Raw genomic sequence first — 16,408 nt, forward strand, 5'->3', positions numbered from 1 at the left:
CATAGCAGAAAATATGGCACATATACAAAAATTTCTGTTTTATTTGTATGAGTCCTTATCCTCCTACCACAAGCGTGAGGGGTCTCAACCATCATAAAATAAATTTATGCCTCCAAAAACCCCCACATGCCAAATTTGGTTCCATTTGCTTGATTAGTTCTCGAGTTATGAGGAAATTTGTATTTCATTTGTATGGTGCACCATTTGAACTATGAAAGTCAGAAATGTCCGGTATTGGGAGCTGTCCGGCGCTGGCGACTTCCCGCTACAGAGGCCATACTGTAATTTTCGAATATCAATGGCGTCATATGCTAAGCAAGATTCCAGGGTGACCACACTCCTTGAAAAAAAAATTCGACTTTTTCCCGACGAATCTTTTTTCGTTTTTCAGTTATAGAATAAAGTTTACACAGGTGTAGAAGAAAATGAATTTTAAACTGCTGGATATAGCTCTAGTTCTTCACCTATTCACTCAGATCCATTATACGGAATTTTTGACCGAGAGTTGTAGAGTGAGCCGAAACAATGGGAAAGCCGGAAAGTAATGGCAATTGCCTAAACAATCAAGAAAAATGATAAATGAAGTGACTGAAAAGTGGCTGAGTATCATTGAGACTAAGAGAGATCGCAGATACCCCTAGATACGCAGAGGTACCACCACAACAAATTAGGCCAGACGTTTGTCCATTCAGATCGTCGGGTGTAGACTACTAAGGACCAAGTAGAAGTTCATGTAAGACAACGATGGGGGAAAAGGTAGGTGACACTTTTCACCTGCTCGACGGTGCATGCGATGCATCTAGAGTTGGTACACAGTTTGACGACACAGTCGTGCCTGGTGACAATTCGGAGATGTATGTATCAACGATTGCGGAACTCCGGATTAAATTTTGTCGGAAGTCATGAGTTGGAGAAAATAAAGCGAATTGATAATGAAGCAGCAAACATTTACGAATCTCATTGTAAAGTATGTTGGGGAATGGAGCATTATATAACGGATGAACTATCAATTCCTCCAAGAAATATTTTAGCTACAAACATTGGCCGTCGGCATGTAAATTCATAAATTCCCGATTTAGAGCAACTTTCGATAAATTCCCTACTTTTTCCCGACAGGTTTGAGTTCCCGACTTTTTCCCGTATTTCCCACATGCGTGGGAGGTCATGATTGCTATGTTAGCAAGGGTTGGCTGTGCTGCAGGTTAAGAAATCCAAATTTTTGCAAGGCGAAATTTTTTTTCAGCGTTGTATTCATTTTTAGATTGAAAACTACTATGTAAGTAAGTTAAAGTTGTTAGCAAAATATTTTGTCTTTTATTGCTTTATATTATACTGAGTTGAAGGTCCTTCATTTTCGAAAGAAATTAATCTAAATGTAATGCGTTGAAACCATATAAAGAATTGCAAGTAACTAACGTAAAGCAGCAAATGAAACGTTCAAAACTATTCTTGGATAAGAGAGTCGCTGATTTTCCTCGCTTTGAAATATGTCTTCAGCATTGTTTCCTTGTAAGACTACAATTCCAAATAAATTCTTGCAGTACCGATATGGATACAATTTGGTCAAAGGAAAGGATGGCCGCTTTCTATGAAGTTTCACTCTCTGGACATCAATTTTGACTAGATTCAACGTTTAAAGATAAACTCGCTTGAAGAAAAGGGTGGTTTTATACTTTAACAAAATTGTGTACTCTAAGGACATCATATTGGACTAGGTGAAATGTTCAAACGACAACATCGGTTAAAGAAGAGGGGTGGTTTTGCACTCTGGCATACTTCCCACACACTTAAAAAAAGCACAGAAGTCGGCAAAATTTTGCCGAAACTTGAACAGCCAAGCGTTCGGTAATTTTTTTCTGATAACAAACGTTAGTAAAGATCCGTAAACGTTGATATGCCGTACCGAAATTTTCACCGAACGCTCGGTTGTTCAAGTTTTTTAAGAGTGCAAGCACACGTATCAAATTGGCATAGGTTTAAATGTCGTAAAGAATCTTCGACCTGTTGGGACGAGGAGTTTCTATCGCTTTTTTGCTTTGAAGACGTCTTTACCAACCAATCAGGATGCAAGAATTTCTAGTTGGACAATGCTTCATTATTTTCAATTTTTCAATTGTGTACACGTACGAATTAATAGCGTTCTTCATTTGGGCCAACGCGTAAAAGATGTTTCGATCGATTGGTGCAAAAATATTAAAAATTGATCGGGAAACTGCTAAGCTATCAAAACCTGACCATTTTTAGAGAAAGATTTTTTGGAATGACTTTGCCGTAAGACGTAGTCCTATGTCAAAAGTAATTTTACTCTTGGTTTTACATAGAAAATGGGTGATTGGTTACTTTAAAACGCTGTATCTTGGGATCGGCAAAGAACATCTCGTTGTGCAACAACTGTAAAATAAATAATTATTCTAGTAAATAGCATGTTAAAAGCGATTTTGCAACTCCATAACGCAGTTTTCTAGTTTGTTATCTCCAAAAAGTGTGAAAACTGTAAAAAATAAGCTTAGGATAAGTTTACTATCATTGCTGTATACATACTCAAAATATATAAAAATAAACATCAAATTTTGAGATTTAAAACTAAGATTTATATACATGGAAAACAGAAATTCGGAGTAATGTTGCAAGTAATCTCATATACTGCGTAACTTGCAGCGCCCTTACTTTCGGAGCATTGTGAAATTTTGCTTAATAAATATTTTTTCCAATTCATAATTTAAAAGTACCAAAAATTTTTACAAGTTTTATCTACTTGGACCTGGATTTGAACTGTACATTTCGAAAATTATATCAACTTAAAGTTTCTTCAAAAGTGTTGCATGTAACGCCGGATGACGATGTCTAAATAATCTTATATATAAAAATGGAAGTGAAAAAGTTCGACCGCGCATCACTTGAGAACGGAGCGTCCGATTTGAGCCGTCTTTTCTTTATTGTGTTCGTTTCCACCACCGCTATGTTTTTACGGCGAGAAAAGTTGAAAAATTTACTCGGAAGATAGGAAAACTCGAAAAATTAGTTTTCCATATAAAACCCGCAACGCATTGTATGCGCCATGTCGTTGGCTGCTATGATCATCGTACGATTTTTTGCAGCACCATTGTCGTATTCAAACAAACACGTGGTCACCTTCATTGGAATTGCCACATCTAACAATGCTATTAAACATTTTGGGGGTTAACAATTTTAGAAAATAACCAATCAATAGGTCCAACATATTAATCAACCTAAACTCAAGCCTAAAGCGTCAGCAATAAAATTCGTTAACTTCATTCATTCGTTCATTCATTTATCAAATTTATGAAACAAACACGAATCATTTTTATTCCTTTTTACATCGGATGCGTAGCCAGAAGATCCAGTGCAGGTTAACAAAAGGTTTAAGCACTAAATTCACTAAACTGCCACTTCCCAATCGTCAAATGAAGAATACATTTTGCATATGTTAACGGGTTATTAGCATATTCGGTTTAACTGAATGTCAAGCTAATAAGTAGTGAACGAAGCAACTATTATACATCGTATTTAAGGGATCAGTCCCGGCGTAGAGGTTAACATTCACGCCTTTCACGCCGAGGACCCTGGTTCAATTCCCAACCCCGCAGAAGTCATGAATGACCCAAGCTGGTTAAAGTGACTATAATCAAAACAAAAAACAATCGTATTTAACTTTCAGTCGATTTCATTTCGTATTAGACTCTTTAGAAGTGTAAAAAGGTTCATAAAATGACGCTTTTATGTTAAATTGTTTTAGTGCGTGAATTACCAAAGGAACAATACAGCGATCAATTGATTTTGTGGAATAATAAAATTTAGTTTGTTTTGAGAATTGAGAATAACAGTTATCGAGATTCAGCAATGCAATTCCTTTGGGTAATTCTTATCAATAGATTTATGAATAAAAAAAAATAAAAATCTGATGACTATTGATATTGAATATATATCAGAATATAAAATTGACCCTTAAATTATCGAGAAATTCCAAAGTTGCAGCAGACGATATTAGCCGTCGTACCAAATTTTACAACAAATATATTAACATCCAGTATTACTATTGTTAACCAGCAGAGTTTATAAAACAAGACTCAATGCAACTACCACAAACACGACTGTTGATATTGCGGGGATTGGCAAACCAACTTTTACGCCGATATGCATTTCTTACTAATGACTTAATACAGTTGTTAAATTTAGACATTCTCTGAAATCCCAGCGTTTAATAAACTAAACGCAGAACTCCTTAGACAACGGCAAAACTTGACTTATACCTAGAAAATATCTCTTTTTCTAAAACGCAGCAGGAGTTCATCTGAAGTTTACATATCGTATATTTAGCCCAATTTGTGGCAGTACGAAGTTTGCCGGGTCTTCTAGTTAATTATATAAAAATCCAAACGCATTTTACTTTTAACTACTTAAAATCAGTTTTTAGGTAAAAAATTGTTTTCAAGCTTATCTTAAAAGTAGTAAATTTTAAATATTGGAAAAAGATGAGTCGAAAATGAGATAGACTTTGATGCTTCAAAACAATAAAAAACGAAAATAATTTATTGATCGGTTCTTGAGATCTTAATGATAGACATCCTTCAAAATTATCGTACAAGTTTTGGGTCGAAAGGTTCCAGAATTCCACGAAACTTTATATTGAACGAGCTTTAGCTATCGATGGCTAAAAATGACATCTCTATAGTAACGCCAGGTACATATCTAATGATACTTCTATTTTCAGTCAAAAATTGAAAAAAATCGAAAATTTCGTAATTTTGAATGAGCATAGACATAATTTGAGAGCAATCTATAGAGATTCCAGGTACCGTCAAACGGGGTGTCTACCTTCCAGCATTGGACAAAAGGTAGGAGTCACAACGACTACTTGTTAAGCGCAGCTACTTATAACCCCCCCACCCCCTCTCACCTTTCCGCTCTTTCTCTTTCACTCTAAATTTCTTTACTTTCTTCAACCGTCCCTTTGTCAATTGTAAAAGAACTACCGTTTCAAAAAATATTGATAAGAGTGAATTAGTCATGTGAATGATAACCCAGATTAATTGATTATTATTTACTGTTTAGCCAAAAGTTTTGCGTTTAATGCCAAATGTTTTATGCTTTGAATAAGTTTTATAAGCCAATAAACGTATATCGATTGTCAAGTGGTATGTAGTTTCCAGCCAGTTATTTAAAGTTATCTGGTGCTACAAGCCACTCAAAAATCTATAAAATGTGGTATCATCGCCGATCACCAAAGGATCTGTGATTGTTACTTGGTGGTCTATTTCTTAATGGAACTAGCTAATTAGTACAAACTGATACACAAGATGCAGGCATTTGGAAAGTATAATCTTGGCATCATGTAACAAAGTTATACATTTGCGTAACAAACTGGAATATTTGAAAAATGTCCAGCATTATCGAATTGTATCTATATCCGTAGTTCTACGTTAGCGCAGTGTTCGTGCCCATAGGTACACACCTTCATACTTTTATAGTAAAGTGAGGATTAACGGGAAATTAGCAATCATTGACTTTTCGTCGGAGAGCCCAATTTCGGAAGCAGTTTTTGGGCCCAAAAGCGGGGTTCTGTTTGTAAAAATGTAAAAACTGCATTCTACTTGCCAATCTGAACACAGCGAATATATTTTTATAAACAGAATTTTTGTTTCAAACAAAAAAACTGCTTTTGAAATTGGCAGAATCGATGACTGTTAATTTCACCTTAAGGAAACAAAATAACTGATTTGTTGACTAGTTTTGTTTATCCTGCTTGTAACATTATTCGTAAAACAAGTACTTAAATGGGGTAACTTGCAACAGCTGGTGGATATAAAAAGCTGTGTACCGTTAACTCCACGAGGCAAATTACCATTTGTTTTTGCATAATGCAATACTAAAGGCACAGCTGGAGAGTATAAGATGCCTCTGGAGAGCCGAAAATATGCCCATTTTTCTCGGGAAGTACTGAAAATGGCCGTTGAAGAGGCCAAAATGAAAATATGACTGAAAAAATCAGACGGGTTGTGTACAAGACACGACCGCGTATATAGGTGACGCAGGACTACGTAAGTCTCTTTGCATTTGCTTTCCTGCTACCTTACTGAAATTAAAGATTGTTTTTATTATCTATGGTTTCCCACGTTGAAGGGATTTTACCAATTCAATCCGATTTTATCAACTGCACATCTTTTCACTACACTTCTAATGAAACGGCAAGCATGCGTATTCATACAGAGTCGTATTATAACCGAACAGTACAGCTGTAGCACATTTTTCCAACACGGATTTTTATTTTTTGTATGCCAGAAGGGCATTGGGTTAAAAGGCCACTGCGACAGTCTTAATGATCGTCTTTTGTGGCATTCCAACACGGATATTAAGTTCCCCGAGAGTTAATCGTCTCGCAGTAAAGAATTTGCGATCTGTTGGGACAACGAACTTGTGTCATTTTTCTGGCACACTTCCCTAACACAAACAACAAATTGGACTAGGTTTAATCGCATTCGTAAGAAATCTGTTGGCACGAGCGGGCTTTGTTACTCTCTCTGGCGCACTTCCCAAGCAAGGGCATCAAAATGGTCTATGTTGAACCGCGGTGTTAAGAAATCTTGTTGAAATGAGGAAACTTGGCCATTTGTTTTGGCTTACTTCCCAAGCACAGATATCAAATTGGTATAGGTTTAGATCATCGTAAAGAATCTTCCAACCAATCACGAAGCGAGAATTCTGGTAAAACATAGGTTCATTATTTTCAATTTTTCAATAGTTCAACATCAAGAATTAATACTTTTCTTCATTTGGGTCAATTCTTAGAAGATTTTCCGATCGATTGGTGTAAGAATAATGAAAATCGATTGGAAAACCGCTGAGCTATTAGCGCTCAAAACCTTTCATTTTTCGTGACGCTCGCATTTTTCGATTTTTTGGAATGACACCCTATCTCAAAACTTGCCGTAAGACGTAGTCCTACGTCAAAAATTGGCCAGCAATATGAACTGTGTTTAGCGTTTAGTTACGTTAATCGTAACGTATTGAATATTCATATAATATGTAACCAAGATATCGATGATGATCGAAGTGTTTTACGCAGTCCCTAAGTGTTTTACGCAGTATGTAAATGGACCTTAAAAAAGCAGTTCTATAGGATCCAGAGACAGAATATCAACCGCATAAATAACATAAGAAAATTGAATTCGAAATTTCCACTGCGAGGCTCATAAATTATTTTCGCAAACGTAACGTAGGACATTTATGCGTATATTGCGTTAAAAATCGCAGATCGGATTAACATTTCCATATCCGAGTCGAACTCATTCAAATAAATTCATTAAATTTCCAAAAAATATTACTCGTTGCAAGTTATCCAGCTGAAGGGGTGACTGGCAGGAAACTAGTTTACAAATTCTACAACAGCCAACATTAATCGCATATTTTTTCTCAATATGTGAAATTATTCTATCTTAGGCCTAATAACTTCGTATTACTTAAATATCCTCAAATTCGTTGCTGATAAGCTTTTACTTGCGCTTAAAGTTGAGAACTGTTGCAAATTACCTCGTTTGACGGTACGTGCTTTTTAAAACTAGGTCTTAAATTGAAATAGGGCTAATATTTGTGGAGGATGTAAGTTTCCTTCTTTCAAAAACTGGTGAAGTTTAGTCTAAAAATTGGAAAGGTTCTATTTCAGTTCACTTTTTAGAAAGATTTTGCGTAGAATTGCTCTAATCTAAACATTTATAAACTTCAAAAATTCATCATCTAACGCCCCATAGTGTCACATCGGGCAAAGATTTTTGTTTTAAAATATAAGTATATTTTCTCAGTAAAGCAGACAAAATACAATGTGCGAAAAGCAAGGTGTTTCCAGTAAGGGGTAACACTGTGTAGTAATCAGAGATTAAATTAAATGTAATCATTTACGAATTAATTGGGTAATCAATGGTAATCAGTAGAGTAATCAATGATAATCTTAAGTAATCATTGGTAATCATGATTAATTTATAGTAATCAAAAGAGATTGATTACTGGTAATCAGTAGTAATCAATAAAGTAATAATAAGTAACTTTTTTCAAAGGTGCGTAGTAATCATTGCTGTTGGAAACCCCCTGGCGAAAAGTTTCTCACAAAAATATTCACGGTGAAAAAAATCTGAATTTTTTTGTTATATGTGTTATCGGTGCAGATTTTCTTTCTACATGCACAAACTTGCTAGTTGACGAATGGTACTTGCTGAAAAGATTGCACAGAGGGTGACGCATTTGTGTATTTAGATTAAAGTGCATAATAAATGATTGACTGATTTGCTTGTTCGCATTTTGATTATTTAAAAGAAACCGTAAAATTTTGGAAATTATCTGCGTTGTTAATATTTTCAAAAATGATCTTTTGAAGTGCATTGAAAATCTAAATATGCGAATCAAAATAATTGAACATGCATGGAAGACGCACAACGAGTACTAGTTTTTAATCATGTTTTTCGTTTATTTTACTCGTGCGACGATGCTCAAAGAAGCGTTTAACTAACCTACTGTAATTGCTCACTGTAGAAATTACTGACGTGAAATAAACAAAATATTTTGAATAAATTCTAACAGCATACTGAATGATATCGTAAAGAGAAGATCGCCACGCACTTTCAAAAGCTGTTTTACTTTCAGGACTTCAACTTGTTCTCAGTTCATTTGAAAAAAACTTATCGGTTAGGATAGCAGATTCTCACTTTTTTCCAAAATGGAATTAAACAAAATCACAGTAAGCAGAAAGTGTATAAAGCTGTCGTCACGGATTTGATAAGGAAAAATTATGGTTACATGTGATTAGTTGATTTTTTACAATGCACACATATTTATAATATTTTCAGTAATAGCTTTCAGATAATCTATTATATTCTCTTTGGTAACAGAATGGCGATTTAACATATATCGTTTTGTATGTATGTTTCAAGGCATTCTTTAAGCGGACAATAGTGAATTTCAATACGTACCTGGACAGCGAACTGTACATACAAATATCCTTTTCATTACGAGGAAAAGACCAATAAATGATTCTCCTCTGCACTGGTTCAGGAATTCGATCGTAACGTTCCTCGATTTTCTGGAAGGGCTCATTTTGCGCAACCATTCGAGCCGTGATGTCAAGCAGGCTATCCGGTTGCCGAAGAGGTCCTGTGTATACTTTCAGCATATTGCTGTTTGTAGTACGGTCGCAATTTGCACCGATAGTGCCAACTTTATCACAACACTGCATTTTTTATTTCTTAAAAATACAATTTTACAACCGTATTTTATCACTTCACACGAACAAGTTACAATTGATTTAAAATCGACAGATTTTTTCAAATTCCAATTTGATCGGAATATTTGATGAAGTCCAAATGAGCCCGAATTGTACCGAACGTAATCATTACGTTATGCGAACGTCCCCGTTGGGGGCCAGTTGATGGCAACACAGGAGTGAAAAGAATAGCACAGTCTGTGGTCGTTTATGAGAATGACGAAACACAATCCGCACCGTTTAAACAGCTTGCTTTTGGGAACGGATGTACTCTATATCCAGCGGTCGCTCTCGGAAAACTGTTTTCTTTGGTGGATTTTTTTGACGTTCTGTCTTGACACCATCACTCCGTGTATGATATTTCGTTTGTTCTCGTTCAACTGAGAGAGAGAGGTTTTAAATTTCTTCTTTACGGGGGGTTCGGCTTGTATACTTTTCCATGTTCAACCCAGCAATAGTCTGGCAAATGCCTTTACCACCCTTAGTACCGGATGGATAGATGAATGACTCGATAGCTGACTAGGAGGTACTCACTCTCTCGTGGTCAAGCGAGTTTGCTCGCGCTTCATACCCTAATGATAGAGCAGCAGCTTGCAGGCCTTATTCTGCAGGATGATGATCGTGTTGGTTGCCTGCAGACCCCCTCGTTTCAGTATAGATGAGCACCGTGTGCATTCAACAGCGTATGCGATGATTCAATTACAATGAATTTGTATTTTCAGTGTAACCTGTTTGTTGATCATCGCAACTGCGAGTCTGCAAGAGAGAATAAAGAGAAGAGATAAAAATTAGAAGCAGCTTTGTATAATAAATGTATAAATTTACAGAAAAAACTCGCTGCGCGCATACCAACAAAAAATATGAATAAACCGGTAATTTGAGAGAGCGCTGAGTCGAGACCTACAGTAAAAAATGAAACCAACCAGAGCTGAACTGTGTTTGTTAGAGAGGGATGCAAGCAATAATAAAGAACTACGAGAAACATAAACAAAATCAATTTATCACCGCACGTGAATTAAAATATAAAGTAGATAAAGGCATATAAGGCAAGCCTGACATAAAAACGGAAAGCGTGCAAACACATAAGAGACTGAGGCCATTTGAATAATATGAATGTTATGTTTTATGAAAATTTATTATTTGATAAAAACAGAAAAGATGACGTTGCTGCTATAGACTGTTGAAAATAGCTAAGTCAATAGAGAACGCCGGGATCGCATCAATTATAGAGGATATAAACGTTTAGAAGGAGAAAGTCGACTTGGAATGTTGTTTGCTAAAAACAGCATTTCTGTTTATAGTCATTTTTGACAAACTGTAAATTATAGTTGATCTATCAAAGTTTGCTTAACACAAACTTCGTGAACACTTATTTTCTTGATTAATAAACTAGCAACTGTTTGAATATGTGATATTGTTACAAATTTTAACATGAAATCTATCAAGCTTTGAAACAAGCCTTTGAGCAGGAGTTCCTAACTATTCTGCTTTTTAAATATATAACAGTGAACTTGAGTATACATATATCTTCCACCATAACTCCGGAATGCTTTGTCCGTTCTCCACCAAACTTAGCGAAAAAACAGATCTTCTTAATCGAGCAAAAAACATTTGGATTTTTGGCATTTTTACTTAAAGTTTAAACGTGAAATCAAATCTATTCTTGCTTTTAATATATACATTATTATTTTTCATGCAAAAATCTACGAAAATAAAGACAAAGACAAGAGAAATTTTTTTGGCCGATTTTTGGAAATTCCATTGTTCGAATTTCCATTTCTGTTTCGTGCTAGAAGCATTAACAAAACTCATACACACATTTTTCGAGTTTTTCAGGCTGTAGAGCCCACAGACAATCTATACCTATAAAGAAGGATTTCTGTCTGTCTGTCTGTCTGTCCTGTGTTCCTTATAGAATCAAAAACTACTGAAGCAATCGGCGTGAAAATTTGCATGTAGAGGTTTTTGGGGCCAGGAAAGGTTTTAGTGATGGTTAGAGACCCCTCCCCCCACTAAGAGGGGGGGCTCCCATACAAATGAAACACAAATTTCTGCATAACTCGAGAACTAATCAAGCAAATAGAACCAAATTTAGCATGTGGGTGTTTTCGGTGACAAGAATTTATTCTAGGGTAATTTGAGACCCCTCCCCTCTTTATAAGGGGAATTATAACTCCTCTCCCCTTTAAGAGGGGGGGTTTCCATACAAATTTCCTCATAACTCGAGAACTAATCAAGCAAATGGAACCAAATTTGGCATGTGAAGGTTTTCGAGGGCAAGAAAATATTCTATGTTGAATTAGGACCCCTCCTCACTTTAAGAGGGGGGGCTCCTGTACAAATGAAATACCAATTTCCTCATAACTCGAGAACTAATCAAGCAAATGGAACCAAATTTGGCATGTGTGTGTTTTTGAAGACAAAATTTTTTTCTATAATGAATTGGGACCCCTCCCCACTTTAAGAGGGGGGGGGGCTCCTATACAAACGAAATAGAAATTTCCTTATAACTCGAGAGCTAATCCAGCAAATGGAACCAAATTTGGCATGTAGGTGTTTTTGGAGGCAAGAATGTTTTCTATGATGAATAAGAACCTCTCCCCACTTTAGGAGGGGGGGCTCCTATACAAATGAAATACAGATTTCCTCATAACTCGAGAACTAATCAAGCAAATAGAACCAAATTTGGCATGTGGGTGTTTTCGGTGACAAGAATTCATTCTATGGTAAATTGAGACCCCTCCCTCTTTATAAGGGGAATTGTAACTCCTCTCCCCTTTAAGAGGGGGGGCTTCCATACAAATTTCCTCATAACTCGAGAACTAATCAAGCAAATGGAACCAACTTTGGCATGTGAAGGTTTTCGAGGGCAAAAAAATTTTCTACGGTGAATTAGGACCCCTCCCCACTCTAAGAGGGGGGGCTCCTGTACAAATGAAATACAAATTTCCTCCTAACTCGAGAACTAATCAAGCAAATAGAACAACATTTGGCATGTGGGTGTTTTTTTTGGTGACAAGAATTTATTCTATGGTGAATTGAGACCCCTCCCCTCTTTATAAGAGGAATTATAACTCCTCTCCCCTTTAAGAGGGGGGACTTCCATACAAATTTCCTCATAACTCGAGAACTAATCAAGCAAATGCAACCAAATTTGGCATGTGAAGGTTTTCGAGAGCAAGAAAATTTTCTATGGTGAATTAGGCCCCTCCCCACTTTAAGAGGAGGGGCTCCTGTACAAATGAAATACAAATTTCCTCATAACTCGAGAACTAATCAAGCGAATTGAACTAAATTTGGCATGTGTGTGTTTTTAGAGACAATTTTTTTTTCAATGATGAATTGGGACCCCTCCCCACTTTAGGAGGGGGGGTCCTATACAAACGAAATACAAATTTCCTCATAACTCGAGAACTAATCCAGCAAATGGAACCAAATTTGGCGTGTAGGTGTTTTTGGAGGCAAGAATTTTTTCTGTGATGAATTAGGACCTCTTCCCACATTAGGAGGGGGGGCTCCAATACAAATGAAATACAAATTTCCCCATAACTCGAGAACTAATCAAGCAAATAGAACCAAATTCGGCATGTGGAGGTTTTTGGAGGCAAAAATATTTTCTACGGTGAATTAGGATCCTTCCACACTTCAAGAGGGGGGGCTTCTACACAAATGAAATACAAATTTCCTCATAATTCGAGAACTAATCAAGCAAGTGGAACCATATTTGGCATGTGGGTGTTTTTGGAGGCAATCATTTTTCCCATGATGAATTAGGACTTCTTACCTTTTTAGGAGGGGGGGGGGCTCCCATTCAAACGAAATACAAATTTCCTTATAATTTGAGTACTAATCAAGCAAATGGAACCAAATTTAGCATGTAGGAGATTTTTGAGTCTTGAATTTATTTTATGATAGTTAGAGACCTCTCACCCCTGTGGTAGGGGGATATGGACTCTCATACAAATAAAACAGAAATTTTTGCGAAACTCAAAAACTAATCCAACTCGAGAAATTCGAGACTCTTCCATAAAACATTAATCAATAACAAGACCACAAAAACTATCTATAGTAACACTAGATCATTCAGGACGAGCCGGTCGCGAGTGTTGCCGGTGACCCGCCGTCGGAAGCGCCGCCCACTGGGGGGCTTGCAAAACTCGAGAAGTGACAAAGATCATCCGAGATTCATGATTTATGTACAACACAGGTTAATTTGTGGCAATACGAAGTTTGTCGGGTCAGCTAGTTGATTTTATAAAAAAAATTGACTCATATCCTACAAATAATTTTTTGCCCACCGATTTTTCAAGCCAATTTCCAAGGGGGGGGGTGACAAAAACTTTGAAAATGATTTGCAATGGCCTAGCTGACAGAACCTGATATTTTAAGTTGCTATGTGTGTTTGTCAATTGCACAAGTTATTTCAGTGCAATCTACCGTAGAAATTATATCTAGGTACTTCTTGAGAATAATAAATTAATTCGAGGTTATCAAAAAAAAATTATTATATAAAGAAAAATAATATAAATATAGTAACAACATGTAGAGTTGTTAAACATTTTGCACGACGAAGTTTGGGTGTTCATTTGAGAAATAATTCAAATTGAATTACCCACCATGAAAGTAGAATGTTATGATATATTAAGAGCCCTATGAAGCAAACTTTTCCTTCTATACTCACGATCCAGCATATATGAGTGTACGTGCCGAAGCTGCGCACGTACTCACTCGATTGGCCATTGAAAATGTGGCGAACAAAATTCTTTCCAGGCATTAGTCCTACGTGTTTGCTTGCACAGGCGAATAAAGCCCCAGCAAATGTATTTCGTGCATAAATAAATAAATCTTGTATATCCATAATTAACGAATCTAAATTTACTCGGTATTGTGCAGTTCGCCGTCTCTACTGTTGGATACGTTGGACGTAGGTATGCATGGACGAGCTCTCTTGGTAAGCAACATTCTTTTATCATTCATAACTCGAGGCATGTATGTAAAATGAACCAACATTCGTTTTGAGATAAGTATTCAGTTTAATGCATCATACTTCTTGCTCAATGTAAAAAGCTATAACAATTATTGGATTGCAGTATTTGGCCAGGAAAAATACAACTGAATCATTAGTTTTCCAACTGTTTGGATGGACGCATGGGCATGATCAGTATCACTAAAAAGCACGATTGAAAATTTTCTGCAATATCCTCAGGCAAATTAACAATAAATTTGGCTTTTCGGCTATATACACTTTTTGCGACCAGGGATGCGCTATTCCATCTGCGCTTGGACTAGGTTTCGATCCGACACGGTGCTCTTCTACATACTATAATACTATTACTTTTTAATAATAATAAAATATAGCCAAGCGAGCCTGCCTGCCGGGAGCACACTGTACGAACGAACCCCTTCAAAAGTGTACTTGAATCAAACTTTTTGTAGAGCCCGTTTCCATCCTTCTGAGCACCATTTCGGTACTTACCATGACTTGTACATTTGCACCATACACAGCCACAGAGTGCTTTTTTGGTCCGTGGCAGTCCTCGTCGTCAGTTGAACAGATTTCGAACACAACTGTTCGGTTCGGTCGTAGGTTGAATGGTTGGTTTCTCTGATTCTGCTTACGACGAATTGCAACGAGGGAGAGGAAATCGGACAATAAAAACGAAAAACTGCACTGCGACGGCGCAGTCTGTGTTTACAATTCATTAGAAAAGAAAATTTTGAAAACAAACATTTGCAATCAAACCAACACAGCACCAGGCACACCCGGCTCCTTAGTGCTAAATGTAAAAGAACGTGGTAAACGATACGGGGAACGTTGTGAGAGCGACGCTCTCATGGAAGATAAAGGCCATAAAAACCGCTGCCACCGATTATATTTGGCTGATTGTACACGTTGAATGCTGAATGTGGTAGAAATTTCAGTTTGTGATGGTCAAATTTCTAATTTCCTGCTAAATATTTAAATTCTGCTTGCCTTGTTCCGAGAAACTTCGCTGATGCACTGCACACTTTCAAATACTATGAAATATGAAGACGTTTTGACTGTTGCGGGCGGATACGACGGATCCATTTTTAGTAAACAATAAATTCACTTTCCATTCTATCATGGATTGGTTTATAAATAAATTTAAGCTCTTGATTTTTTTTTATCAAAATTTACTGTAAGTCGATAGCATGATTTTTACCATCCACAATACAGTGGGAGCTCACGTTCCATAATATCATGCATAAAGTGGAGGTTACTTTGCATCAACCCTTACACGCGGTCTTCCAGGCGCACCACCCGAACTCACATATACCGTAGTGGATTGTATGTGAAGGCGACTGTGATTACTACATGGTTTCAAAGGAGATTCAAAGGACGATATGGATTTGTTGAGTACTGCTTGTGTTATTATCCCCACAGGAAACGATACTATTGTGGTGTGTTGGAACCAAAGAGGGATTCGCAAATATATAGATAGTAGTAATGTTACAGCCTGACTGGAATCCTAGTTCAATAAAATTGTGCAACCTAATTGAACTTCTGCACATAAAAGCTACATCTTGCTAAAACAGCACTACACGTAACTGCAGAACAATATCGTGTACCTAACTGTATAATGAAACAAATTTAGTACGATTCGTTATTAGTTTACTGTTTATGTATCAACAGAGTGACGCCATCGCTTCATGCTAGGAACGTGCAGCGCACTGACAATCCTTAACGTATTGTAAGCATTCTTAAGCTTCAGCACAGCATTAAACTAAATAAGTTTAGAAAACGTGTTTCACTCTATAATAGCGAAAAAGTATGTTTATTTAGCATGGTTTGTTCTATAACGTAATGTATGTATCACTGTCTGACAGCATGCTGTCATAACAAATGTTTTTACTTACCAGTGCACAACCCTGTTTGGTTTTGAAAGTGAAATTTGTAAAACACAAAAAAACTAAATCAGAACTGATTCAGGTAATGATTTTCATTGGTTTCTATATTAAATGCAACAAAAAACGTTCAATTTAGGACTTAGATGTGAGGGACCTCCTATGTGCTATTTCCTCTGGAAAAACCCAGCTGGCGATTTTTTCGAAGATTTTTGCATTTTAAATAGTTTTTCGAAGATTTTTGAATTGACGTGGGTTTTATTTGCGACGAGT

At 36.6% G+C, this 16,408-nt stretch overlaps 1 protein-coding gene across 1 annotated transcript in view; it reads right to left on the reverse strand.

Annotated features, from left to right (window-relative positions):
• The window catches only part of LOC128741555 (uncharacterized), a 51,660-nt gene that overhangs the window by 12,941 nt on the left and 22,311 nt on the right, over window positions 1-16,408 (reverse strand). The window contains exon 2 of the mRNA XM_053837464.1: window positions 8,979-10,024. Within this exon, the coding sequence (XP_053693439.1) occupies window positions 8,979-9,241 (263 nt within the window). The 5' untranslated portion in view covers window positions 9,242-10,024. The remainder of the gene's footprint in view (window positions 1-8,978; window positions 10,025-16,408) is intronic.

The sequence above is a fragment of the Sabethes cyaneus genome, chromosome 3 (genome assembly GCF_943734655.1).
Source record: "Sabethes cyaneus chromosome 3, idSabCyanKW18_F2, whole genome shotgun sequence".
Classification (NCBI taxonomy): domain Eukaryota; kingdom Metazoa; phylum Arthropoda; class Insecta; order Diptera; family Culicidae; genus Sabethes; species Sabethes cyaneus.